This window comes from Micropterus dolomieu, linkage group LG11 (genome assembly GCF_021292245.1).
Source record: "Micropterus dolomieu isolate WLL.071019.BEF.003 ecotype Adirondacks linkage group LG11, ASM2129224v1, whole genome shotgun sequence".
Classification (NCBI taxonomy): Eukaryota; Metazoa; Chordata; class Actinopteri; order Centrarchiformes; family Centrarchidae; genus Micropterus; species Micropterus dolomieu.
The window spans coordinates 20,010,552-20,037,050 of NC_060160.1; the positions used below are offsets into that span (position 1 = coordinate 20,010,552).

General features: G+C 41.9%; 1 protein-coding gene and 1 long non-coding RNA gene across 2 annotated transcripts in view; one reads left to right on the top strand and one right to left on the bottom strand.

Moving 5' to 3' along the window:
- Positions 1 to 26,499, bottom strand: part of LOC123978593 (collagen alpha-1(XII) chain-like) — a 58,449-nt gene that overhangs the window by 6,027 nt on the left and 25,923 nt on the right. Inside the window, exons 12-47 of the mRNA XM_046061913.1 lie at positions 26,204 to 26,333; positions 25,919 to 26,058; positions 25,607 to 25,739; positions 25,388 to 25,411; positions 24,579 to 24,718; positions 22,235 to 22,364; positions 21,885 to 22,024; positions 21,368 to 21,497; positions 19,455 to 19,597; positions 18,081 to 18,210; positions 17,851 to 17,993; positions 17,527 to 17,656; positions 16,801 to 16,920; positions 16,495 to 16,641; positions 15,261 to 15,377; positions 15,002 to 15,154; positions 14,761 to 14,835; positions 14,529 to 14,668; positions 14,279 to 14,402; positions 14,011 to 14,154; positions 13,580 to 13,744; positions 13,271 to 13,309; positions 12,965 to 13,103; positions 12,076 to 12,218; positions 11,476 to 11,585; positions 5,952 to 6,110; positions 5,585 to 5,662; positions 4,595 to 4,681; positions 4,042 to 4,095; positions 3,578 to 3,673; positions 3,180 to 3,233; positions 2,272 to 2,325; positions 1,895 to 1,948; positions 1,287 to 1,358; positions 1,171 to 1,206; positions 1,001 to 1,067 (exon numbers count right to left, since the gene is read on the bottom strand). Of these exons, the coding sequence (XP_045917869.1) occupies positions 1,001 to 1,067; positions 1,171 to 1,206; positions 1,287 to 1,358; positions 1,895 to 1,948; positions 2,272 to 2,325; positions 3,180 to 3,233; positions 3,578 to 3,673; positions 4,042 to 4,095; positions 4,595 to 4,681; positions 5,585 to 5,662; positions 5,952 to 6,110; positions 11,476 to 11,585; positions 12,076 to 12,218; positions 12,965 to 13,103; positions 13,271 to 13,309; positions 13,580 to 13,744; positions 14,011 to 14,154; positions 14,279 to 14,402; positions 14,529 to 14,668; positions 14,761 to 14,835; positions 15,002 to 15,154; positions 15,261 to 15,377; positions 16,495 to 16,641; positions 16,801 to 16,920; positions 17,527 to 17,656; positions 17,851 to 17,993; positions 18,081 to 18,210; positions 19,455 to 19,597; positions 21,368 to 21,497; positions 21,885 to 22,024; positions 22,235 to 22,364; positions 24,579 to 24,718; positions 25,388 to 25,411; positions 25,607 to 25,739; positions 25,919 to 26,058; positions 26,204 to 26,333 (3,940 nt within the window). The remainder of the gene's footprint in view (positions 1 to 1,000; positions 1,068 to 1,170; positions 1,207 to 1,286; positions 1,359 to 1,894; positions 1,949 to 2,271; positions 2,326 to 3,179; positions 3,234 to 3,577; positions 3,674 to 4,041; positions 4,096 to 4,594; positions 4,682 to 5,584; positions 5,663 to 5,951; positions 6,111 to 11,475; positions 11,586 to 12,075; positions 12,219 to 12,964; positions 13,104 to 13,270; positions 13,310 to 13,579; positions 13,745 to 14,010; positions 14,155 to 14,278; positions 14,403 to 14,528; positions 14,669 to 14,760; positions 14,836 to 15,001; positions 15,155 to 15,260; positions 15,378 to 16,494; positions 16,642 to 16,800; positions 16,921 to 17,526; positions 17,657 to 17,850; positions 17,994 to 18,080; positions 18,211 to 19,454; positions 19,598 to 21,367; positions 21,498 to 21,884; positions 22,025 to 22,234; positions 22,365 to 24,578; positions 24,719 to 25,387; positions 25,412 to 25,606; positions 25,740 to 25,918; positions 26,059 to 26,203; positions 26,334 to 26,499) is intronic.
- Positions 845 to 3,364, top strand: LOC123978594. Its single transcript, XR_006827014.1, has 2 exons — positions 845 to 979; positions 3,004 to 3,364. It is a non-coding gene; the product is annotated as an uncharacterized LOC123978594 (long non-coding RNA).

The window sequence follows — 26,499 nt, forward strand, 5'->3', positions numbered from 1 at the left end:
ATTTTTTGGATGGTTCAGTCTTTCAGACAGACCATTTACAGGAAGTTTGGTGATTACCGTGTGAACCAGAAACAAACAAATGCACAGAGAAATGCATGGAAATGAATCTCCTGTGAAAATCTCCTGTGACAGCTCATCCTTTGATGCAAACGGCCACTATGGAAGTAAACTGCCACTCCCGTCTTTGGTCTCTCCTCGAACAGAGATGCAGAAAGATTGCTTGCTGTCTTCTCTGTGCGAATTTGAACGAGCCTCGAGTAGGCTATAGGCTAGTTGGTGCTGCAGGTAGTAATCCCATAATAACAATACAGTGGCAACAATATTAAATATTCATCCCTCATTCATTCAGTCTTCTTAAAGCTACCAGTGTCAAGTACAGGCAGACGCATCCCACATAGATGATGACGACAGGAAGCAGGTCGGTCATGTAAAGTCCTTTAGTGCGGTCGCATAAATGCAGTGTGAAACCAAACCAAAACTGACCGAATGTATCAAAATGTATCAAAACATATACTTTAGTTCGGACATTGGTGTGAACTTTCAGGTGTGAAAGCCCCCTAAATAACTTTCACACCAATAAAGCATATTGGCTACATATATAGGCTACATATATATAGGCTACACATGGTGATAAGGTTATGTTGTTGTTCCACTTATTGGACCAACACTATAGTCTACATTCAATGTCACTGTGACCGTAATTAATTAATTGCTCACCATTTGCTTATTATTTAAGTACCTCTTTCTCCTGGAGTTCCAGGTAAACCTGGGTTTCCAGGGAAACCAGTTCTACCAGGTTGTCCAGGCTCTCCGCGGGCTCCATCGTTGCCAGGAGGGCCGATAGGGCCCGGAGAGTTGCTACGATATCCAGAAGGAATCTGATTCAGCATCATGTCAATTCTGCTCATCTGACCTGCAAGAGACCAACAGAATCAGTTGGAGTTTGGATTGGAGTTATGCTTTAAGGACTTCTCTGAAGGTTAGGAAAAGTTTTGCTCACTGTTCACAAGCTGTTCACAAACTTGTCTGGCAATGGAGCGCATCATGCCCTGGGATGCAAAGTCTCCCTGTAAAACAAAGACATTTTCATGAAGAGATGGCATTGCTTTTCTCAGTGATGATGAATCATAACTGGAGTATGCTAATTTCATTAAAACACATAATAGGTACCCTCTCTCCTTTCTCTCCTTTAAGGCCAACAGCTCCCTGTTAACGAGAAGAACAGTGTTAGAACAAGCAACAACGTCAATGTGACCATTATTTGTGTCTGGTTATTCAGCACATACTGGGTTTCCTGGATCTCCTGGTTTCCCTGGTTTTCCAGTAATTCCTGGTACACCTGGATTTCCAGGGCTTCCCTGAAAAAGAAAGAAAGTGTTATTTTCAATTACTGCACAGTAAACATAATTAATAATGTAAAAACAATGTTTAACTCCCGCTCCCTATTAAGGGTTATGTAACAAGCTCTAAGTTGGGATCCTTGACATCTGCATGTGGCACAAACTGCCAAGGAGATGGAAAAAACACATGCAGGGATATGATGCGCGCACACACACACACATACTCTTACACACCAGCCACCAGGCACTGCTAATGAGTCTTGGAGCACTCAGGATGGTATAGTGCATGTGAATTCTATATTGGCATGTTGCCTGTTGGCATGATGGCTGGATTAAGTAGATTCAGACCTCCCCAAACCACAGAAGAAGAAAATGAGATGCATGCACCCTCCTCGTAACAGTGGAGTCTGCTTTTTTTATGTGCTGTTCCGGCAGAGTGCAACTGCGGAGCCAGAGGAGTAATTGTTGCAGATATATCAGGAAATAAAGCATGCTCCAAGGAATATTTATTTGGTTCTTTATTGCACAACACAAAGACAAACACACACACTCACCATGGGCCCTGATGGGCCTCTGGGTCCAGATGGTCCCTCCTTTCCTGGGGGCCCCTATGTAGGAACAACATACAATCACACGTGGGTTATAACACACTGGGGACCCCATTCATGCAATACATCAGTGTCATGACTTTATATTGGTTTCAGCCTTGAGTCTGTCTTTTCAAATTACATTTATAAGTAGTGGCTCAAGTATTCTGGCTGATGCAAGCGAGAACACGCAGTGCAACAGCAAAGAATTACGCCACAGTCCTTCTGTATATGCTGAGTTAAGTGGGTGATCACATGCAAAACATAGCTTAAGTAAGTGTTGCATCCATTTGTAGGCTTTGAACACAGTGTGTACACTAAGCAGGCCTGGAGGTAGTCCTTACCCGTGCTCCACTTGGTCCAACAGGGCCCAGAGGACCACGTGGCCCGGGAGAACCCTGGGAAAAAAATCAGACACACTTAATCAACTGCTAATGATCAGGAACAACACATTTATACAGCTCCCTAATGCCTCTGTTGAACTAGAATTTACAGCAAATAATCCGCAGTTTCCCATTTATTTAGCCAAAGATAATATATCATCTTGTTACTAAAAAGTGGAAAAGTTTCCCTCTTGTCTGTTGACACATGATGTCTACTAGACATCTGCAGACATTGCTGTTATAATAAGCTTTATTGTATAAAGTAATGGAGACAACGCTGCCAGTAAGCTCTGAAGATCATAGAATAGGACTTTCTCCCAGTGTCTGAATTTGCTTATTCAGAGGCCAAAATAACCTGTGGTGATGTTCTCTCCAATTTGAATGGTGGGAGTTGGCTGAATGACCTCAGCTGGATGAATGAACGGTATTCAGCCAAGAGATGGCTATGTAATACCAGCCCACTCAAAAAAGTTCCACTTCCACCAAAAAGTGAGAAGAAGAAAAGAATGACATCTGCTGTCAGTCAAAGACGCTTAGACTTCAGACAGACTGTAAGTCTTTACCATGATCATCTTCAATTACAAGGTGGTGGAAGAAAATGTTCCATTCTCTGTTTCCCCTTTGGTAACCTGAGTCTGTGCTCCATAATAATTTAACTACATCACTGGCCTTCTACTGTTTGTCAATCAACAGGCAGATTTGAGAGTGTGTGGGTCTCCCAGAGGATGGCATGGTAAACCTCCCACTCCAAGTGTGGTTTCAATCTCGCCATGTGGACTGAATCCAGGCTCCAGCAGCAACCCAGCCCTCTCTATGGATAGTATCCTGTTTCCTGTTCATAAACCACAAAATGAGTGGGGAGGACTTACTTGCAGGCCAGGCTGGCCGGGGTCTCCAGGATCTCCCTTTGGTCCCGGTCGACCCTGGAGGTGGAAGAAGAGGTTTGCAAAAGAAGCTTTGGACTTTGTTTCATCCTATTTAGTCTGTGCTTGTGATTGATTTCATGTTTTGACAAGAACATCTGCAGGTAAGAAAATAAAGAAGCTGGACAGAAGTAGAGAGGAGTTTAATCTGTTATGACTTTAGCTGTAAATCCCACTAGTAGATCTGCTACAAAGAATATGTCTACAGTTGTCACACAAACTGCACATTCATATCAACATGGGCACTAATCATATGTGATGGTGTCTGTCATATACATTAAACTCCATCTACCATGGACATTTAACTATTTATTCCCTAGCTTTTTTAGTGTAGGTTAACTTACAGGTTCTCCGGGTAGAGACAGTCCATTAGGTCCTTGTGGACCTGGTGGTCCCATTGCGCCTGGGAGTCCTGGATCACCGCGTGGACCCATTGAACCCTACAGCATTACACAGACGAAAAAAACAAAGATGTTTTACAGCTACAATCTTACATAAGAACAACCCTAATCAGACTTTATATTGCACAAATGTAGAAAATAAACATTAACAGTGGAAATGGGCCTTTACGGTAGTTGACACAAGACCCCTTTAAATCAGGCAGAGGAAAAATATGCAGTCGATAACTGAATTCAGATGTATGTAACGTGTTTTATCTGACGTTGTAAGCTAATGTGAGGCTGTAGGAGAGCAGTAAGTTAACCATTCCTATGTGTGGATTTAGCAAGCTTCATTGAACTGGTTCAATTACAAATACAATTGAATTACAATGTATCACATGCTTAGAGAGATGTAAGGTGTTACTCACAGGGTTGCCGGGCTCTCCTCTATCTCCTCGTGGTCCCTTAGAACCTGGGCTGCCCTGGAAAGGCGAGAAGCCAGAAGCAGAGAGTGAGTGTAACAACAGGAGCACATTCCAGAAGCCCTAAAAGCTGAAGCCCTACAATATCCTCGCTAGGGCTTAGTGAGGTTCCCAAGCACACATATTCTAGACTTCTCCTCAGGACTTTTGTACTGTTGTTTTTCCAACAGGCATTTATCTGTTGACACTTCTCCCTAAACTCACATTTCATTGCATGCCACTCATCCTCAACTGCTCTTTCTAAAGGAAAAGAAAATACCACTCTCGAAGTGAGGGACATCCTCAGTCGAAGTCTAAGCTATATAGCAGGCAAATGTCAGGTAGATTATTATAGGCAAACAGTCATTATAATACTAGCAGAGAAAAGTATGGCTTTATCATCATCATTGAAACATGTAAAACTTCTGAGAAAACCATCAGGTGAAAACAAAACAGACATAGAGGAGGTGAAGATAGAGGACAGAAGACCAGGAGGGATGATAGTGTGAGCGGTCTTTACCAAAGGTCCAGGAGGCCCCTGAGGGCCAATGCTGTCTTGTGTGCATGTGCAAGAGTGGGGAAGGGATGGACACTTTGCCTCATCTCTCTAAAAAGGAAGAGAAAAGTTAAAGAAATTGAAAAGAGAAATAAATGCACAAATAAACTTCAGAGAAGTATTCTTATAGTCAATTTCACACCAACCCACTGATAATTGAGACCATGTCTTGGCAATCAACAGCATACAAGGGGTAAAAAAGAAAATCCTTGGTGTAATTTTGTGACAATATCTTGGCAAACCGTGGTTTTGACTTTGCTTGGAGTTTAAGAAAAAGAGACAGTGAGGAGACCCAGCAAAGGTCATGATGGAACAGTGGCTCATGCTGAAATGTGACTGGAATAAGCAAAGTCAGAGTGGGGCTTTAAGACCAGATGCTCAGTGACAGCTGCAAACGTTGTCCACATTTTTGGAAATGAGACATAATGAGTTATATAACACTGCAATCATTGACGTGATGTATTCATATCTGATACAAATTATAGATGATTTGCTCATAATTGGATAAATGTGCATGCATCCGCTATTTACCACACTGTATGAAAATATATGTGATTTACTGCCTGCTCCGCAGTCTGAAGGAGCACTTGTTTTCGTGTAATTGGGAGTTCATATGGGAAACAGTCCGATTAGCACAATTACACAGGATACAAGGTTATTTTCAGTTCAGCGGAGGCACTTTCTTTTTAAACAGCAATCTAGTTATTAGTCTAATGAGTACAAACAAGCAGGTATGCATGCATACAGTATATACAGTATATATAATTGCAATGGTCCTTCTACTGTTACTTAACAACAGCTAAGATCCAACAAAGTACAAGGTGAATGTTCCTGTTCGCCTACAAATGTAATTTGTCCTACATGTACATCAAAATGTGTGAAAGAAACCTGCCAGAATATCCCTCTAATGCACCTACAGATGGCCTTTTGACTCTAAAATGACAAATGTCTTACTGTGGCGGGCAGGTCGCAGCATCTGTCTCGGCTGACCCAGCTCAAGCTGCAGACAATATCGAACATCTGGAGCTGGAACTGCACAACAGAAGAAGGCAAAAAGGTCGAGGGGTGTTACAAATGGCTCCAATTCGTGCCGAAAATGCACACGGTTGAAAACAGATAACAATGAGTCCCTCAGAGAAATAGAACGATGCAGGCTTTCATCCTTCCAGCAGTCACTGGGAGCAGTTCAAATTTAATTGTGCATCGACGCACAAGAGGTTTTGGATATTGATTCATTGGAAAGTTGTGAGATTCTCTGTGTTTCCAAAAGAAAGCCTTTGCATTAAAAAATAACCCGCAAAGGCTTTCTTTTTTTACTTACGGTTGCAGACTGCCTCTTTCCGCCTCCAGACTTGACCATCTTGCCAAGCACTTCATAGCCGTCCAGTGTGATGTTGTTAGCCTCCTTGACGGGCTTCTCTGCCACCTCTTGGCAGTCCACGTTGAGCTTGACTTTCTCCGGAGAGATGGTGATGTGGAGCTGCAGGAGGGCGAGCATTGAGAGAGGACATTATAAACAAAACATTCCTACTTCACAGATGCCAACTGTGCTGTAACACAATTACTTGGCAGAGAGAACTAAGAACACTGGAGCTGTTGAAAAGCTGGTTTTGGTGTTAATTTCTATTGGGAAGTGGCATGATTGCCCTTTTAAAGACAAGAGAAATTCTTTAAGAAAGTCTAACCATAAGGCTAGGAACAACCCCACTGAGCCTTCTCAAACCATGTTGTCTGAACCTTATAAAGATGCTGATACTGTATTCCACATAATTGCTACATTCAGGGAATTGTTTAGTCTTTGCAGAACCATGTTAATTATAGATTCTAATATTACTCCAGAGTGGTTACTGATTTGGCACAGGACTGCTGTTTGATGCCTCTACAGATGAATGAACCATAAAGAATGAAATATACAACAGTTGGCATTTCCATGCAGCTTTAAAGTGCTAGTCTGTGATTGGATAACACAGAATGACAAAGTGCCAGATTTTGACGTTTCCTGTTCAGAGAACCCTGCTCCACATCTTGAAACAATATCATGTGCGGTGTGCCATCAAAAGTCCTACACTTTCCATACTTTCCCCTTGCAGTTGCACATTTTCCCTTGCTCACCAGTCAGACAAGCTTTCTTTATGTTAGGAAAAGCAAGCTACCATTTCTTCCTACAAAGCCACACCAACCACAGACTAGGCCACAGTTCTTGGCAACCAATCACAAAATTACAGTTGACTTCCTTGGCAACAGAACAAACTATCTGGTGGACCACAACGAGCCAGGGGTGTCGTTTATCTCAGGATCCTGGCATGGATATATTATAGCATGGTGCTCCTGAGGGCTTACCAAAACAGCTTTGGATAATATACTGGGATGGCAAATAATGAGCATGTATATATTACCTCACTCAATAAGTAAACACAATAAAAAAAACTTTATTGGAAAATAAAGCCTCAGGAAAGCTTTCTACTGACCAGTTGATGGTATTTGCTGCTAAGTGAGTCGTACTGCAGGGAAGTGTTGACAGACGAACAATTCATTCTTTAATTGTTAACACAGAAGACTTCACTGTGCTTCACTATGTCAACACTACAGTCAGAGTACACATGGTAAGATTTCATGCTTACATCGTCTCTGCTCCAATTCGCTTGACATATTTCCATGGCTTCTATCAGATTAGATTTAGTGCTCTTGGCTCTGTGCTGACAGTTCCTTCGTTTTCATAATCCTGAACCTCATGACATTGATTTCATGTATGCACAGTTAAGCAGGTGTGAGTCTTGGATGTAAAATGCATCCAATATTAAGTTAGCTTTCATTGAGAGTAAAGGGAAACACATAGTCATTAAAGAATCTCCATTAGATTGGTGTCCTGTGTTTCTAGTGTGATTTTTAGGGTCAGTAAGTCTACCTGTCCAGGTTTACAGAAGAAGAAGATATCTTCATGTCCAAAAGAATGTGGAGAGTAACAATGAGTGCAGTCAGTGGACAATTTGGCAAAAGCCTCCCTCTCTGTTTAATTAGTGTATGTGTATATTGGCACAACCTTCCCAACAAAGTCTCTGAGAGGTAAGTTTGAAGGACCGAGTTCAAGAACAATGAGGTTTGTGTGTTTTTCAGTATGGAGGCAAACTACAGGCTGCTGTTCAGTGACTACAGCAACTTACATGCTCAAACCCCTACCAGTACAACCAGTGAACACATGACTAGTCACTATGACTTGTAGAAAATGTCTTCTTCACTTCAGTTAACAGGAAAGTTCCCTCTGTGGACTCCCACCCCTTCCAGTGTGTGGGGGGGATTCCCTAGTGTGCTAGTGAGTGGCTAGCATCTGCTTAAATCATCTATGAGAGCTTTCCCACATGTTCAACTAGCGGCAGACCATGACCTCACCAGCCTGGGTTACCCTTTATTAACTAGCCTGAGGAGGAAAGCCAAATCTGCAACCACTCTCTGACCCAGCACTGTGGCGGGAGAGCATGTAAAGTTAATCTAACGCTGTAGTACAAATGAGAAAATACTGGTTGGGTAGATGTTGATCTAGGATGCTTTTGACACAAATTCTGAGTGAAATGAACTACTAGAAAGCATCACACACATTTAGAATTGAGGCAAAATATTGTCAAAATCACCTGCCAGGAAGCGCCACGATTTATGATGCTGGATTGCAGTATAATTCACTAGTACTGTATAAAGACATTGGGCCCGATTTACTAACATCCCAAAAAAAGAGTGCTAAATTGCGTGTGCATTCTAAAATATTGCATGTGCAATTTTAGTACCTATTATGGGTGATTTACTAAGAATTATTGCGTAGATGACAACAGGAGCAAACACAATGGAGGTGGCAGTATTGAAATGAGGGTTTTTTACGTGTTTTAATGGTTTCCGCCATGGAGAGTTGGGAGGGAAAGCAGCCACTGCGTAAAAACCTTGGTTTGTTTCATTCAGTGTGTCCCAAGTATGTGGAAATCATATGTACCTGCCCATCCTGCCTAAGATTGCACTAAGTACTTGGGACAGCAACTTTCTAAATTCTTCCATCTCACGGAGAAAAGAAGTCAGGTCGAAACGAAATTCGCTTTATTGGCATGATTGTTAATACAACAGTATTGCCAAAGCTAAAGGAAAATACAAAAAAAAATAAAAATTCAATTCATATAGTTCATCAAATAAACAAAATAAATTAAAGTCAGTGTATTTTAATACGTTGGATATAGAATAATATTATCTAATATTGTTAATTTCTCTACGTTTTCTTTCATTACAGCTGTGTCTCCTTCTGACAACAATAACAGCAGCCATCTCTGCGCAACACTTGGCGGTTTGAACCTTCCTTTCAAACGTATTAAATACAGAAGCTGTTGCACTCACATGAAATTGCTTGTAAGCTTGTTAGATCGCATTGCGTGTAGTAAATAAATGTATTTGCATGTTACCCTCCCATTACTTTGCACAATAACAATGAAACGCCCCAAATTGCATATTCATTAAGACAAAAGTACTAAAATGAACAACAGGTGCTATCTTGCACCTTAGAAAAACGTCATTCTGCGTGCACACCATTAGTAGTAATCAGCTTAAGTGTTAATTTGCTGGTGATATCAAGTTTGCACACGTTTTTACTCACGCAAACCTTTGGTAAATCAGGCCCATTATTTACTGGAATGTTGGTAATAGAGCTAAAACAATTAGTAGATTAATACATACCACGATAATATACTAAATTTCATTTTGGACTGTTAGTCAGAGAAATTTTAAGATGTCACCATGGGCTTTGGAAACATGTGATGGGCATTTTTTTACTACTTGTAAAGAGTTAATTGAGGAAATAATCTGCAGATAAACTTATAACAAAATCCTCAGTTGACATTCTACTTCATTAACAGAAAACGAAAAGGTCAACATGAGTTTATTGGGTTTTGTTTTGTTTACCTTCACAGTTGGACTGCCATTTGTGACAGCCCTCATGGTCACTTTCAGCACACACACACACTGAGGTCACTCTGTAATAGCCACGGACAAAGTGTTGGGAAACCACTGACAACATGTAAACACACACCACCGCAGCAGTCGGCAGTGGCACTTACTCAGCAGACCAGCAAATAAGCAGCTAGGCAGACCGCTGCAGACTCGCCAGCTCATGGAACAACAACTATCGCACCACAAACTAGCCACCCAATGTACAGTCAGACTACAGTCTCCACTATGGCCACAGACTGAGAGAACACACTTACACACACACACACACTGATCAGGCTGCTGTCCAACTGGACCAGCAGTGATGTAATTTACATCCTGACCCAACATTTTCCAGGGTCCTATTCATTCATGAAATTACCCTTCAATTAGTTGTGTAGATGCTAAATGGTCAAACTGAAAAGCCATTTACAGAGCGCTCTGATCTGGGGGCCAATATTTCACTCTCATCGGTTACTCTGTACTTTGTAATTTTGATGTTGGTTAAACTCTGGCACATTAAACTCAAATGCAATTGGACGTGACTTTTAGTACATTAGAACCAGTCATTTTCCCTCCAGTGAGAAATCTCAATTCTTAAGTCAGTCCAGGTTGGTATAAAAATATACTCATTGTTTTAGTCACTACACCCTACTGTGGTGGAACATAACAGAGGATGTTTTACATTCGCTGCTGCTTTGAGTTGGACTTAAAGGCATTTGATGTCTCTTTTTGCCTCTTGCTGTGGCCCCAAGGGACTCCATATTTTACAAATGCTGTTTATCACAGTTGCAAGCCTTGCTGTGGGCCTAATGTAGTGGTTAAACCACTGAAAAGAAACTAAGAGTTTGCAAAACACTAACACCACTGTGGCTGGTTGAGAGGTTGTGACAGATTCTTAGAAGAGTAGTGGATGATAATGAATCTTCAGTGAGAGCACGCTCCTAAGAGACAATGACGATGTCATTTTCTTGAATTTCTAATATTTACTGTAACAGAAAACTACAGCGTGGAGTTAAAAAGACACGTAAAGGGAAGTCTAACGAAGGATGCTGGAGTTGAATTGACGAAATGTCAGGATATCTTGGCCTCAGTTGAATCAATTTTGGAAACTCTTTTTTTCTGTCTCCCATCTTTCTGTAAGTGCAATAATAAATTGCTGAAGAACTCTTTTTAAGAAATACCACAAAATCTGCTTATTTGGTGAAAAACATGCAAATCTACTCCTGAAATGCCTTGTGTCATTTTTTAACTGAACTCAAAGCAAACCCAAATAAAAATTGATCCAGACCCTGGCTGGTGCTGCAGTTAGGAGCAAAGTGGTTTGGAATTCACTTAACAACTACCAGGATAGTCTCCAGTCTTGATGTGGTCAGACCTCCATTAACTGTAATAGTTTGCACATTATGCTGGGTCACTGAGGTACCAAATTTCCCGCCAGCCTCTCTCTAAAGGATTTATAGCCTCTACAACCCATTTATCAGATTAACTGCCCATGCTCTAAAAAAACACACTTAATGGCAAATCATAAAAAAAGGCCAAAAGACCTCTTTGACAGCAGACTGACACTCTAAGGTGAACAGCAGGAAACTTTTGACAGGTAACAGGATACAGCTACGTGGCTCTGGCTGTTTGTCAGATCAGAATTCAGTCAACGTAAATGAACCATTAAAGTCACACAGAGACATAAGAAAGGATATAAAAACAATATGTGGAAGGAAGTGAAAAGAACGAAAACAATTTTCTGTATGTAAACGGATCTGAAAAAGAAAAATCAGCCCATAGGTGACCACAAAAGATACTCCATCTGTCCTATTAAAGCCAAACTTTAATAATATCACTGTGTGGTAAGCACACGACTCTTCTCTTTAAGAAACATGCATGTTGTTTACCTTGTGGAAGCTCCCATGGAAAACGCGCTTCACTTGCTCCTCATTAAACGTGGCTCTCTGGATCTCTCCTCGGGTGTCCTTGTTGTAGAACGCGATTGTTTTGCTGGAAGCTGAAAAGAGAAGAGCCTGTGATGAATCCCTGACAGTGTGTTACAATGTGGTGGCACGCAAAGCACAGACAGGACTATAGAAAACACATGGTTGTAGAGAGAAGAGAGGGATAAAGACCAAGAGGGATTAGGCCAATGCCCGTAATTATTTGCATGCATAAACCACGTGTGTAAGCTCACATTTGTAAAAGATATTTATTTCAAAAAGAAGGCTTTCTATGAGAGACTTAATAAGTCAAGCCAAATCCAAAACAACAATCTAATTCAGATCAGTGGGTTAAATTCTGTCATATTTATTTCAAAATGCTTCCACTACCTTATTTGTCATATAGGACAAAGATCATTAAACTGTGGCATTCTGTAAATTACGTTTGAGAGAGAAAGAAATCAGCTTAAGTTGTTAATAAAGAGTATGCAGCTGTGTATATGTTGGGTCAGCTACAGCAGCTTCCCCCTCCAGCTGAGGGCCAAAACAGGATGGGAGGCTTACGGTTGACGGTGATCCCGACCTCGGGGTTGTTGTTTTTGTCTGCAATCTGCCAGATATCAAAAGGTTCAGAGGGTGTGTCGGGCAGCAGGCGGAAGAGCAGGATGATGGTGTAGGATGGGGGAAGACCCTCCGGGTGGATCTCCCTTTCAGTGTTAAAAACATACATCGTGATGAGTCACAAGCCAGATCTGTGCCCTCATTACACAAGCAGGCAGAATATCACATGGCAGAAAATGTACCAAGACCATTAAAACTTGCTACACTGATATAGCATGCAGTGTCTCACATAGGCTGCACAACCTGTAAATGATTGTCAGTTCTTCCTCTGGCTTTGCAGAAATTGCACACATATTGAAAGCATGTTCTGTCCCCTCTCCTTTGCTGTATTTGGAAGAATTTCCATTTGAGCACAATCAGCCAATAGCTGCGCCCACGCACACAGAATATGCATCATTATAAACATATTATAGTATACTGAAGAGCTTTGGATACTCCAGCAGGTCTACAATGGCCTAACAGCCCTTAAATGAAGCCCAATAAAGAGACAAAGCCCTTGACCCAGTGGTGATTTGTTTGCTCCCAGGATGACGTAGGTGGGAGGAAGGCCTGGTCCAGGAACTTTTTAATTCCACAAAGTTTTTTTGTTCCTGCTAGCACCTCATATTCCACAAGCTGCAACAACAATAGGGCTGTGGGCCTTTTGCCAAAGGGCAGTGGGGAAACCCCTGTGACTACAGAGGCTATTGAACCTCATAATGAATAATGACTGTGGGCTGGGCAGGATTATAGTGCACAGGAGATAAGGCCAATGGGCTGGGAAGATGCACATAGTGAGACTCACACTCTCTCTGTTTGACACACACACATACTATTTAGTCTAGGCTCTTACTTGGTGGGTTGGTTAAGGAAGGAATCCTTGTGCAGCCTGTAGGCAATGTAGCTGTTGAAGGAGCCCGGCTCCATGGACACACCATTCAAGCCAGCGAATGTCCGGTCTGTGATGTTGAAAGCTTCCAGCATCCTGAAGCCTGGAAGGGATATAAAAAAAAAGGAGCCATGTTGAGAGCATCAAAACAGAAATATCAAAACCTTATTATAGCTATAGATATTGTAGGATAATAGTATTTTAGTAATGCCAACAAGCTCTGCAGGGATTAGTTATTGTGTTTGGTGTATGGTGATGCTGTATGCTTACCAGGTGTTGTGAACCCACTGATGTAGATCAGAGGGCAAGCTGAAACAGGACGAAAAAGTTGAAGAGGGTTGGAAAAACAGTCTAAGGCTTAAAGAAAGTCATTCATGTCTGTTTACACATTTCCTGGCAGTAGATCAGTACAGCAATGGGTGAGCTTCCTGTTACCTCAGCAGGTACACTAATCAACCACAACAGAAGTTAAAGACTACGTCCAAAGATTTAATTTCCTCTTGGAATTCAGAAATACCAAACTATAATGGTGTTTTAATGATCTTTAATTAATAATATATATTAATATATCTGCCTTACTGGAAGTGGCTGTTTCACAGATGAAGGTGATCAGATTGTCCTGGATCTTGGCAAAGGCGTCGTAGTCGTCTACCACAAACACATGTCTCTCACTGGGTTTGCTGCCGATAATTCTCAACTCTGACATGTCCACATCGGCCACTCCAACCACAAATACACTGTAGCCTGTGGGGGGCAAAACACACAGAAACACAAATAAAAAAAGAAAGAGCATTGTTAAGCTTCCAATAACCAAGGGCAGTTTCATCGCTGTAGGGATTATTAACGTTTATTAAATCTGCCACAAACTTTGGCTCTGGTGAAGGAAATCGAAAGTTTGGGAGCAAAAGGGAGTTTGGATAATTGGAAACAGCTCTGCTACATACAGAATGTACCGTACATTCAACACAGACCAAAACACACATGACAATGATTAATAATTCCACACATACCAGAATGCTGCAGTTTTTCTGCACTCTTCTTCACATCATCCTGCGAGCGTCCATCTGTGACCACAACCAGCACCTTCGGGACGTTTCTCCTCATTCCACTGTCTGAAGTGAAAACCTTCTCATAGACATGCTTCAGTGAAACGCCTGGATGAAGGAGAACGATGAGGACAAAGGAGAGAGGACAGTGAACATCAAATCAGATTAGCGTATCTTCTTTAGAACTTGGAATTAGTTTGCTAGGTGCCAGTGTCATAGCTAAGTGGGGAACCTGTCTTTGTGTTGCCTCCTCTGTAGCGCACAGTCTGCAAAGCTGATAACACTATGCCCTTGTCATGGTAGGTGTTCAGCTTGAACTCGGTCTTGGCGTCATCGCTGTACTGCACAAATGAAACCTGTTCAAAGAGAACACATAATATGATATACAATAAAACCCATTTACAAATAGCAAAGACATCTTTTATAACATTGCATATGATTGTCTGAAGAAAATAAAAAACAGCACCAAGATTTTTGCTGACCTGCATGCCACGAGGGCTGATGACATCAAATGCTCCGGTCATGCTCGTGACAAACTGGATCACCTTGTTGAAGCTCTCATCTCCAATACTCCAGGAACCGTCAATGAGGAAGACCAGGTCTGCCTTGGCACCTTTGCACACTGTGGTGCAGGTACGATGACGTTAATGTAAAGCCTGATCTCAGCAAAGCCATAGGAATGATTATTTTAGCAAATGTCAAAGCTCTCCTCACCATCTAGCGCAGGGGGTACTGTTGCTGGAGGAGGTGGGGTGGGTGGCTCGGTTGGCACCTCTGTCGGTTTGACCACTGCAACAGAAACACATGCTCAAAATTGAAAGTGACATTCTACACTGTGGCTGATGAGGAGATATTCGTGTAACACCAAATAAACTGAAGGTTCCTGTAGTTTCTACAGTATGAGAGAGCACTATCCTCTCATACATTAGCCTTAAACTGGCATTGAGGATCTTACATGTCTTCTCCTTCACGCTGACTCCAGGTCCCTCCAGGTTAGGGGTTTGGGCGTACACTGTGGCATTGTAAAGAGTGTCAGGGGTCAAGCCATCAAAGCAGTTACTGCTCTCTGAGCCTCTGACAGTGATCTCCTGAGCTCCACTCTTGGAGGCTGGAGGAGAGCAAAGAAAGAAGAGAATGCAGATTAGACAGATTCAGATCGCAGTAAGTCTGATTCAACAAGGCCTTGAAAGTGGGGAACTAAGTAGAGCGCTTACTGTCAAAAGGATTGATTTTGAGTCTGTAGGAGGTGGCTGCTCTGTGAGGGGCCCATCGGACGCAGAAAGAGTCATAGCCGACATTGTAGGTGGTGAGGTCTGTCACATTCAGGTACACTACAGGGAAGAATTATTCATACATATTATTACAGTAATATGTCTATGAAGTTTCTCAGTCATCCAGGTCATAGTTATCCAACGAAGGTTAAAATCAAGGGCAACTGGACTTGGTTGAAGATACTGGAAGACGTTTCGTCCCTCATCCAAAGGACTTCTTCAGTTCTGACTGACTGGCAGGGAAACTCAGCTATTTAACCTCAGTGGGGTCGTTATCCCGGGTCATCGATACCGCTGGTTCGTTAGTGTTCCTTGTTGCTGTGACGACAGTCGTTACAGTCGTTAAGACTACCGATGGCCAAGACTGAACGGCCATCGTTGGTATCTTCACCTGAGGCCAATAGGTTACGTTTGTTGAGTTTCCTGGGAAGTGATGAAAGGACAGCATTGTAAGTGGGGGATAAGTGGTGGCGTAGACCCCCTCCCCTGTTCAATGACGGCTTCTCGACCCTGGTGTAGATGGCTTCCTTGACACCTCTTTCAAACCATCCATCTTCTCTGTCTAAAATGTGCACCTGGTGGTCCTCAAACGAGTGTCCTCTGTCCTTCAGATGTAAGTAGACTGCAGAGTCTTGACCTGAGGAATTGGCCCTTCTGTGTTGAGCCATGCGTTTGTGTAGTGGTTGTTTAGTCTCCCCAATATACAGGTCTGTGCATTCAGTGAGGAAACTCAACAAACGTAACCTATTGACCTCAGGTGAAGATACCAACGATGGTCGTTCAGTCTTGGCCACAGGTAGTCTTAACGACTGTAACGACTGTCGTCACAGCAACAAGGAACACTAACGAACCAGCGGTATCGATGACCCGGGATAACGACCCCACTGAGGTTAAATAGCTGAGTTTCCCTGCCAGTCAGTCAGAACTGAAGAAGTCCTTTGGATGAGGGACGAAACGTCTTCCAGTATCTTCAACCAAGTCCAGTTGCCCTTGATTTTAACCTTCGTTGGATATTATAGTAATATGTACTATTATAGTACATATTCTTCTTTTACAACAATGACTTGGCAGTAGAAACTCGAATCATCCATTTCATTTTGTGCAGATTATTTAAATAAATAAATAAACTAAAAAAAATAAACCTGTCAACCAATAAACAATGGAATCATCAACTTACATGTGGTGCCTTGTCCAATCAGAGGGGCACTGAGGCCTGTGTTGTACTGTGCCAGCACCTTCAAGTCATAAGTGGTTCCAGGTTTCAGGTTATGCAGTTGGTAGGAGGTCACGTCTCCAACAAGCGTCTCCAAGGACTCATCAGAGCCTGAAGGGAGACATAAACATAAAAAAAACTAAATTTCTGTTTTGTATTAAAAAGAAACTCCCTCTAATTTTGTAAATGTTGCTTGATGAAGTATACTTTCACAATGCATTTTTTCTCAGTAACTAACACTCTTCTATCCCCAAAACAGCACGTCCATACCCTCAGGCTGGTAGATAAGCTTGTATCCATTAACCCTGGAGGGGGCGGGGTCCCAGGACACCCTGAAGCGTGTGTACCACTCATCAGAAACACGAAGGTTCCTGGGGCCGAGCATTCCCACTGTGGAAAACAAGACAGGACAGCACAGTCAACACATGCTTTGGTTCATTGCAATGAGTTGGAATTCCAGTGTATTCAGTACTAGTGAACTGTCAGCAGGGTAATTACTCTATTATAGCTTATTATAGCTTTTGAATTATGAGTGAAATATCTCTACGCGTGATCAAGGGGATGATAAATTCAACCACATCTGAGAAATTAGGATGAAAAAAATTAAGCCGCCTCGTGGCATTACGATACGTAATAGGGTTTCTTTTGTTTGAAGACAAAATTAGGCAAAACACTAGCCAGCACTGCAAGCATGAGATCTCCCTCACTGGAGTGCAGCCAGTTCATAATTGTCTGGCAAAGGCTCTTGATGCTTTTGGCCTTCATGAAAAGTCAAGAATTTTACTTATCCCCCTTTTTCTGCAGTGACTCAGGATTCTAATCAATGGATCAGTCTATTCAGATTTTCTGCTGTGGATTCCTCCTGCATGTGTGTGTGCAGCACTACATGATATCCTTAATACGTGTCTGTCAGTATGCTTAGATTCATTGTCCTTAAATCATCTCTGCATCAGTTGAAAAGGAACGCAGAGGTTACATAGATGAAATAGTTTATACCTGTGCGTCCATCTCCTTCCAGCTCTCCTCCTGGTCCATCAGCATAGACCGCAGTCACTTTAATATTATAAGGAGTGTCTGGATCCAGATTCTGCAGGATCACACTGTTTCTGTTTCCTGGTACTGTAGTCTACAGGACATGAGACAAATTACATAAAGAAAAGGATTAATAAAAGAACAAATCATATTAGAGATACATTTGTATTAATACCTCAGATCAATGAGAGTTGGTAGATAACTCAGGACTATTGTTAAAAACTGGATAATAAGAGTGAAGGAAGGCAATTTATTAGTTGAATTATGTGGAATTATAAACGTGCTTACATATTCCTCAATAGGGTCTCCTGTAGTCTGGGCATAGGTGATGCGGTATTGCATGACAGGACCATCGGCATGTTCCCAGCTCACAGAGAGAGTACTGGTGGTGGGGTCATATACGCGTATGTTCCTTGGGCCACTACGGGGCACTGAGCGAGAAAACATGAAGAAAAATGTGTTTGTCTGTGCTTTACATTCCAAACATCTCTATGTCTCAGAGGTGCCCAGGTACCTACATGTCTTTCCGTTGTCAGTGATAGTGGGTCCTTCGCCGTCGCTGTACAAGGCAACCACTCCAACATTGTAATCAGTGTCTGGGAGCAGCTGCTGCAGCAAGGCTGTGGTGGTGGTCCCTGGTACCACAACCTGCATAAACACACAGAAAATGTCAAGGCTCGAGAGCTTTTGTGACTTAAGTCCTAAACTGATCAGTAAAATAATATGATGCAAATGGTAGCTGCTTGTGTTTTTACCCAATAGCCCCTCACTGTCAGCACTACATGAAAGGACAAGCCAAGAAATCCTTTCATGTGTGACAGCTGGCACCGCTGTTTAACCCAGTCTGACAGTGACAACAGCTGATTACATAGGGGCCACCTCCTCCTCACTTTCTAATGATTAATTACTTGGACAGGATAAAGTCAGTGTTCCTTGAGGGCTCTGGCCTGGTGATAACCTCTGTGAGTGAGTGAGAAAGGGGGAGGGATGAACACTTGTGTAGATGCTTTCCATGGACGTGGAGAAACTGTGTGGTGAAGGGGGTTGTGTGTGAGAGAGAACACCATATGAGTGTTAGACCAGCAAACGGGTTGGTGAATCTGTTTATTATCAGGTTGTGCCTTTGTCTACTTTAGTTTGATTTTAATATTTTAGTTGCATGGTTGGCAGTCTGCTCCCATATCTCCTGGTCAAAACTGTACTGAGGTGCTGTAAGCGTGAGTAAAAATAATATCACTGGTGACACCAGTTAAGCTGGTAATTCATGCTTCAAAGCTGGTGGTAAATTTGATGCTGTTGGCAGTAAAAGGCAACATTGCCGCTGACGCACATTATTGGCCCTAGCCACGGAAAAGGCCTGAGCCTGCCATGAACGTGCAAACAAATAGGGTGTGGGAACAGAGTGTGCCTCTCTATCAATAATCTGGAATACGCCTCACTCTTCAAAGACCATGTTCAGAATTCTTAATGGTGCAGTCTCTGGGCAGATACTGGAGAGAACTAATGTTACGATGGCAAGTAACACTTCAAAAACATGCTTGTGGATTCTTTAAGCAACCAAGAAGTCCTTTACACGAAAGATGTGGGCAAACTGGTGCCAGATGCCACATATCGTGTTGAGAACGGGAGTAGCAATTAAAGAATGTTTTGCTTTAATGAACACAGTCACAGTGAAAATCTTCAGTAGTTTGTAAAAAAAAAAGTAATACACTGCAGTAACTGCACATATGCCTGCATACTGACACGCTCAGATGGATTATTTGGTGAACAGACTGTTCACCAACATGTCCACCTGGGTTATAGGAGCTGGTGCACCCATATAAATGTTCTTTTTTTTGTATGCATGTATGTGCCATACTGCCGTTCTTCCCACACATTGGATGGAAACTCACCGACTCAGAGGGTCTGGCACCAGTCAGAGGAGCATAGACCACCCGGTACTGCTGGACTGGGCCTGTGGCAGCTTCCCAGCGAACGTTCAGAGTGTTCGTAGTAGGGTTGAATACCTGGATGTTCCTCACGGGGCTACGCTCCACTGCAGAGCCGGGAATGTTTGGTGGTAAAGCGGTTAGATGTAAAGATAGAGATAAGGAAGGGAAAGGTTAAGGGGAGGGTCAGGGTAAGGTAAAACGAAAATGGGGTACAGTAAGAAGAGTGATGAGAGGAAGGTTGGACAAAAAAGAAGAGAGAAAAAATTAACAGAGATCAGTAAATTACAGGCTCACCCCATCAATTACACAAGAACATCACCCATAATATCGCTACACAAACGCAGGTAATATATTCCTATTCGTATTTGTGTTGCAGTACTGTTAAGTTTGACCTTTCCTGGGGGTTATTTACAAGACAGCAGTCCAATGACTACATGAGAACATTTCAATAAAATGGGAACAATACTGCGCAGCAACCAGCAGAGACAGGTTTAAGACATTATTTTACAATACTGCTATCAACAGGACACTTCTTGTCAGTGCCCTAAAGGTTAATGAAAAGGATATACAAGGCCTATGTGCAGCCCAGTGTGAAGCTTGCCTTCTGAAAAAACCAAAGCAGATGTTTAGAGGCTTTATGCTGCTCCCCATTATAACCCCATAACTGCAGGGGAAAAACACAGTGTGAGAAACACAGCGAGCGAGCTTCCGTACATTAAAGTTTCACAGACCAAAGCCTGATGCCTAAAAGCTGCTTTGAATTTCAAGGCACACTTAACAGTCAGTGAATAGTAAAGTTAGCTCAAAAAGTGAGAGCAGATCCTTCCTTATATTGCATAAAAGGGGAGAATGAATTGAGGTGCTGCATTTTATTCTACAGAGGCTGCAAAGTTACAAGGTTAGCCGTAAAATGTTTTGCAGCAATATGATCTGATATACTGTACATACTGTATGTACATAAGTTGTGAGTTTGGTTAACATGTCTAGGAAAACACCACAGAACATGAAGGGTCATTGCTACAGAGGGGAAAATAGGGGTAACAGTAGCAGGAATGGAGCATGACCTTAGCCAAGTGAGCTGAGAGCCATAAAACATATAATGCTCTCCATTCATTTCTAACCCTCTTCTGTTTTTTTTTCTTCCCAGAGGAGAGCCAATTACTCAATATACCCCTCCCCCATTCCCTAGCCCCACCATTATCCTGACCACTACCCTTCATTCCAACCTATAAATGGACAACATTACGGTAAAGAGAGAGGAGACACCATTATAATGCTGCCAACCCAGAGGAATTCCTTCCTACGCAATCACCCCACAAAATGCTGACTCATTCCCAGCAGAGATTGGTGGTTTAAAATTGTGGGAGAAACTGGAAAATCTGTGTTCCTCGACAAAGTTCAAAATTAGCTGACTGAGCTTAATATTGTCATTTTATGTTATGCTTTATGTCACATTTTTATGTGTGAGGTGTAACTTAAGTGTGCATTAATTCACCTCTTGAGAAACAAATGGCATTTGATCGGTTTGGCTTAGCTTACAGGTTTTAAATGGATTTGGATGATATTATGAAAAACAAATCAGTTGTAACTGGTTGACTAATTGAAGGTTCCTTACATCCAGTAACAGCAAGCCAGCAACTCAGGCCAGTAATTTTAATCTGGACAGACATGAATGGATTCCTGATTTAGGAAAGAAATCCCACAGTCATCGCGCAGTATGTGATTCTCAGAGGTCCTCTTCTCAGTCTGCAAGGGCAATTCTAAACCCTGAAAGATGTCTTCTGAGGGTGTCACTATTGCTGCTAAATGCCCCTGCATGGATTCCCATTGTCACTTGTGAACTAAACCAATGATTAAATGCATGCTGTGCTTACATGTTTTGCCATTCTCAGACATGCGTTGGCCCTCTCCATTGGAGTAGACAGGAAGCACAGTTACAGTGTAGACAGTATCAGACTGCAGGTTCTTCAGCACAGTGTTGTAGGTGCTGCCTGATACCTGGCTCTGGATAGAAGTACAACATGACATAAATCAGGTTGTGCTGTGGAGCTTAATTGTAATACAATCAAATTTAATCCAACTTCATTTTTAAAGCACATTTAAAAAGTAATGCTAATAAACTTTATTGGCCACCTACAATTTATATACAGTACAATGCATGTCGAATTTTTTTCTCTGCATTTAACCCATCCTAATTCGGAGCAGTGGTCGGCCATTGTGCAGCGCCCGGGCAGTAGGTAGGGGTTCAGGGCCTTGCTCAGGGCCGCCTTCAGCAGTGGTCAGTGCTGGACTTGAACCAGTGTCCCTCCAGTTCCTAAGCCAAATCCCCATGTTTTGAGCTAACATTTCCCTCAACACAGTTTAATGCTCTAGAGATATTTTCCAGCTTACCATCTCTTCCACTCCTCCAGCTGCAGGGACATAGAAGATCCTATACTGACGCACGTTGCCCTCAGCAGCCTCCCACTGAACATTCAGGGTGCTGGTAGAGGGGTCAGTGACCCTCAGGTTCCTAACACCACCCAAAGGCTCTGGGGTAAGATAAAGGTATGATATGGTTCAAACTGCACATGTGCCATAATAGCAACATTTTTACTGAACGGTGTCTATAAACCCTGAAGAGAATTTCCATTTGTGCAATACATAGACATCCAATGCCACATCAATACCATAACAACTGTTTACAAAGATTTTAGGTGTCACTTGTCATTTGGGAGCACCCACAGTGGATGACAACTTACTGGTCGTTCCAAGGCCATTCAGCTCACGGCTGACTCCTTTTGCATAGACCGCCACCACAGTGATGGAGTATTCAGTGTCAGGGGTCAGCTTGGGAAGCAGGACAGTAGTTTTCTTCCCTCCAATTTGGGTCTGGTCAGGGAAGAACAAATGTTAGCGTCAGTGTCTTATGTTATTATGACTCTTCAGTCACTGATGCTGATGCTGTCAAATGTTTGTGAACCCTAGGTGATCATATTGAATGTAGATATGATGAATTAGCTACTCAAACAATAGTTTACACATTTGTTAATAGTAAAAGTCAACAAGACTTCTATAAGAAGGCATTTGCATTTTCTATAAAAAAACACCTGTCTTGCTAAGCCTTTAACAAACTTTAGAAAATCTAGTATACACTGAGGGAAAATATATTTGATCTGTTTCTAGAATGGGATAAAGCATTTAACGACTCTCCATGGGTGCCTTAAATTGATGTCAATAACCTGATGGAAAGAATTCTACCTGAAAACTACTAGACTGTCAACATTTCAGGGAAAGAATGTTTTGAGACACTGGCCAAGGTAAATCTGTATGCTGATGGCTGAAACAGTCGGATGTCTTGTCATAACAGTCATGACTGGTGATGAATTTACTGTATTACCTTTGGCTGAAGCTATAAGAAGAGGGGGCATACAGTCATTTGGGAGAGTTACGCCCACTTAAATCCTCTATGATTTTCTTCTATCATTCAACAAGTCTGTCTCTCAATCAACTGGCTGAATCTTTTATCAACAAAAAAAGACGAACCTTTCTTGTACACAAGTGCAAAATGTGTGTCAGAAATTTCCGAAAACAGTCTTGTTGTCCCAGATGAAATAATGCAAAACTCCCCTGGCTAGCTTGTTGAACTCAAGATTACTTGGCTGATGCTAGCTTTTTGGCTTCCAATTTTCCATCAGCCTTCCAGTGTGATATCAACCAGGCAATCAGTGCAACAAAATTTCATCAAGCGCTAAAAAGCAAAACATTCCATCTTGTGTTAAAAGGGAAACTAATGGTCAACAAATGACCTATGTAACACCAGCTGAGCTGAAACTGAAAACATCTGACAGGGTAAATTATAAGGACAGAAAATACTCTCCAGTATGACAAATGTTGGACGCCATCTGGCCCTTATTAAAATAGGTGAAAAACAGTGAAGTAATAGCCAGGTTTGTGAGCGCAGCAGCTTTTACTGTATAATATATGACACCCATGGTATACTACTCTCTCATTACACAAGCATACACTGACCCGACGGGGCAAGTGCATTTAATTTTCTATGTATGCACTCACACACGCAACTTGCAGATGGCCAAATAGCACACCTTGCACGTGAAACCATCAAAGTGCAGATAAATATTAAATCTCTGAAGTATCTGTTCATTGCCCACAGAGCTATTAAATTATCAGACTTCAAAATGTCGTGAACGTTTTACGACATCTAAATTTTATCTCTCTTAAGCAACTTTTCACAACCCATAAATACCAAGTAGTGAGGATGAAATATTTTCACTAAAGTTGGTTGGAACATTTAACATTAATTTAAGGGGTTGTTTTGCAGCTTATCAGTGTGGCTATCATTCTTGTGTATGAGCATGTGCATAAGTACCATTTAGCATGCTCCAGTCTCGCTTTTAAGTCTCGCTTGTGGAAGCAATGAGAAATGTCTGACAGCAAATTGAAACCAAATATTCAACTGTAATCCAAAAAGACTTTTGCACATTCAGCCAGGCAGCCAAAAATGCATGACCAGCGGGAGACAGTCTGCGGTGAAAGGAAATATTGAGAAAAACTAGGAAGGCTTTTGTCCACATTAATGCAGCCATATCCAAACAACAGATTAAGAGATTTGACTTAAAAGAAACTAAAATAATGCAATACCGGTGGCAGAGTTTTAGCTGTACACATATATTTCTTGGAGGGAAATCTGCTCTGGAGGAAAAAACAAATCCATTGATTGAGTTAAAGCGCAAGGAGCCATGAACAGCAGTCTGGCTAAGTAATGTTAGACTGAAGTCCAGTGAAGAAGGCAAGGAGACAAAGACTAAGGAGTAAGTAGCTAATATTGTAATGCCTAGTACAGCTGCTAATAACAAATGGAAGCTAGATGCGCAAACACATCATTACCCCGTTAGCCTTGTTGAAGTTTTAACTGGTTATACTTAACTATTGCAGCAAAATCATGAACCTTTTAGTCATCGGTGTATAAAAAATTTAATTTATATTTCTTTATACTTAACCGGCTCCTTAGGTTTTTATGGACTGTCTCTGTTGTATTGGCCATGTGGACTTTAACAAAGTGACAAAGTCTTCTATGTGACTTACAGTCTGGCTCCTGCCTCCAGATGTGGGGACGTAAGTGATCTTATAGTTCTGGACGCGACCTGGAGCTGGATCCCACCTGGCGTTCAGACTGGTGGTGGTTTCGTTGAACACCACCAAGTTGGTCGGAGGTCCATTAGGTGCTGGAAAACGCACGCACACACACATCACAGTTACAACCATGTCAATATATCTGTTATATGCAGTAAGAGCATTTGTTTTTACGTGGATTTACATAGAAATATCTTTTAAAGACACAGTCCTTGATATTATGGTCAGCTCATGTTAGTCTTGACTAATTTGTCATTCAAATTATGAGTTAATTTACTTCTAGATAATGCGCTTTCTTTGCTTTACAGTGAAAATTCTACCACTGATTTGTATCAAGGATTGCAGCTTTAAAGAAGAAAAGACAATCCTCCTCTGGGATTTTGTCTTTTCTCAAGAAGGGGTGGATTCTCTTCAACAGCAATGGATGAATGGAAAGATGATAATGGATGGACTGATAAATGCATGGATGAATGCGATGAATGGATGAGTAGATGATGGATGATGGAATGGGCTTCAAAAACAAGGATTCAAATCCCCATTTTGAAGGGCATGCATAGTTGAAATCCATCTTCAGCCATTTAATTTGACATTTGACTAAGAACATATTGAGGAACAGCCATGGGTTAAGGACCTTGCTTGATGATGAAATGATGGTTGTCCAATGAACAAAAGTGCTGATGATGACTGGTTGAAATAATAAAACATGCTTTCATCACTTGAAAGAAAAAAGCATCCTCTTGCGTTACCACAAACATACTTACTTGCGCTACCACCTTGCTTGGACACTATAGAGGCAAAAATAGAAAGGTATAATGGGCATACCCTTTGCTGAACATTTCACTCAGCATATTTCCAAAAGGTAAAATCAAAAGGTTAATCATTAGTCTAGCTGTTTGTCAAGATCCAACAGAGATTCTGTCAAGCAAGGCAAAACAGTGTTATCTAAAGTTCACACAGAGCTGCTGGGGTGTGCGTCTTACATGTCCTCTCAGTGCCCAGAAGATCCTCGCTCTCTGATTCATCTGGATAGATTGCAGTGACAGACACATCATAGGGCGTGTCTGGCTCCAAATTCTCCAGAACGTGGGTAGTTTCATCGCTGTTCAGAATAGCCTTATGAGAAAAACACAAACACCGTATGTGGGAAGGTGTGGGGTGGTGCAAAGGTCTGTTTTTTAGATGTTCTCGCTGATTCTACTGGAGGTCTTTCTCAAAGCATCGCCAAAGAGCTTCCAGTGGGACTGATGAATTATTAGAAATGTAAACATATTGGACAGCTGTTTTTTTCTTACATATTGGAAGTTGTTAGCTCCCTGCTTAGTCCAGCCAATGCGGTACAGAGCCACGTCAGGGGCTCCATGCTCCCAGGTGGCTCTAAAGCTGGTCTGGGTAACTTCTGAGAATCGCAGGTTCTTCGGGGCAGGAACAACATCTACAGAGCAGAGGGAGGGAAGTTTGATCTCTGTCCCAGTGAAAAGAATGCAAACAGGGCCAGTGCTACAATCCACAGTATATATATATATATATATATACATATACATATTTATACATATAATAATGATCATTTTCAGTCTTACCAGTGATGGCCTCTCCCAACATCGGCTGACCAGGTCCCTCATCATAGATCGGAGTAACAGCCAGGCCATACTCAGTCTGCGAGATCAGGCTGTCCAGTATTCTGGTGGTCACACTTCCTTCCACTTCAAGCTGTAAAACAATCAAACACGCTTTTACACAAAATCAATAATGCAAATAATGCAAACAATGGAGCTTTGTGAATAATGTTTAAAAGCAAAAAGAACTTCAGATGTTTTTCTCTTCAGCCAAATTTTGCCAAGTCTTGTGAAACTTTAATTCTGTTCACAGCACGAGT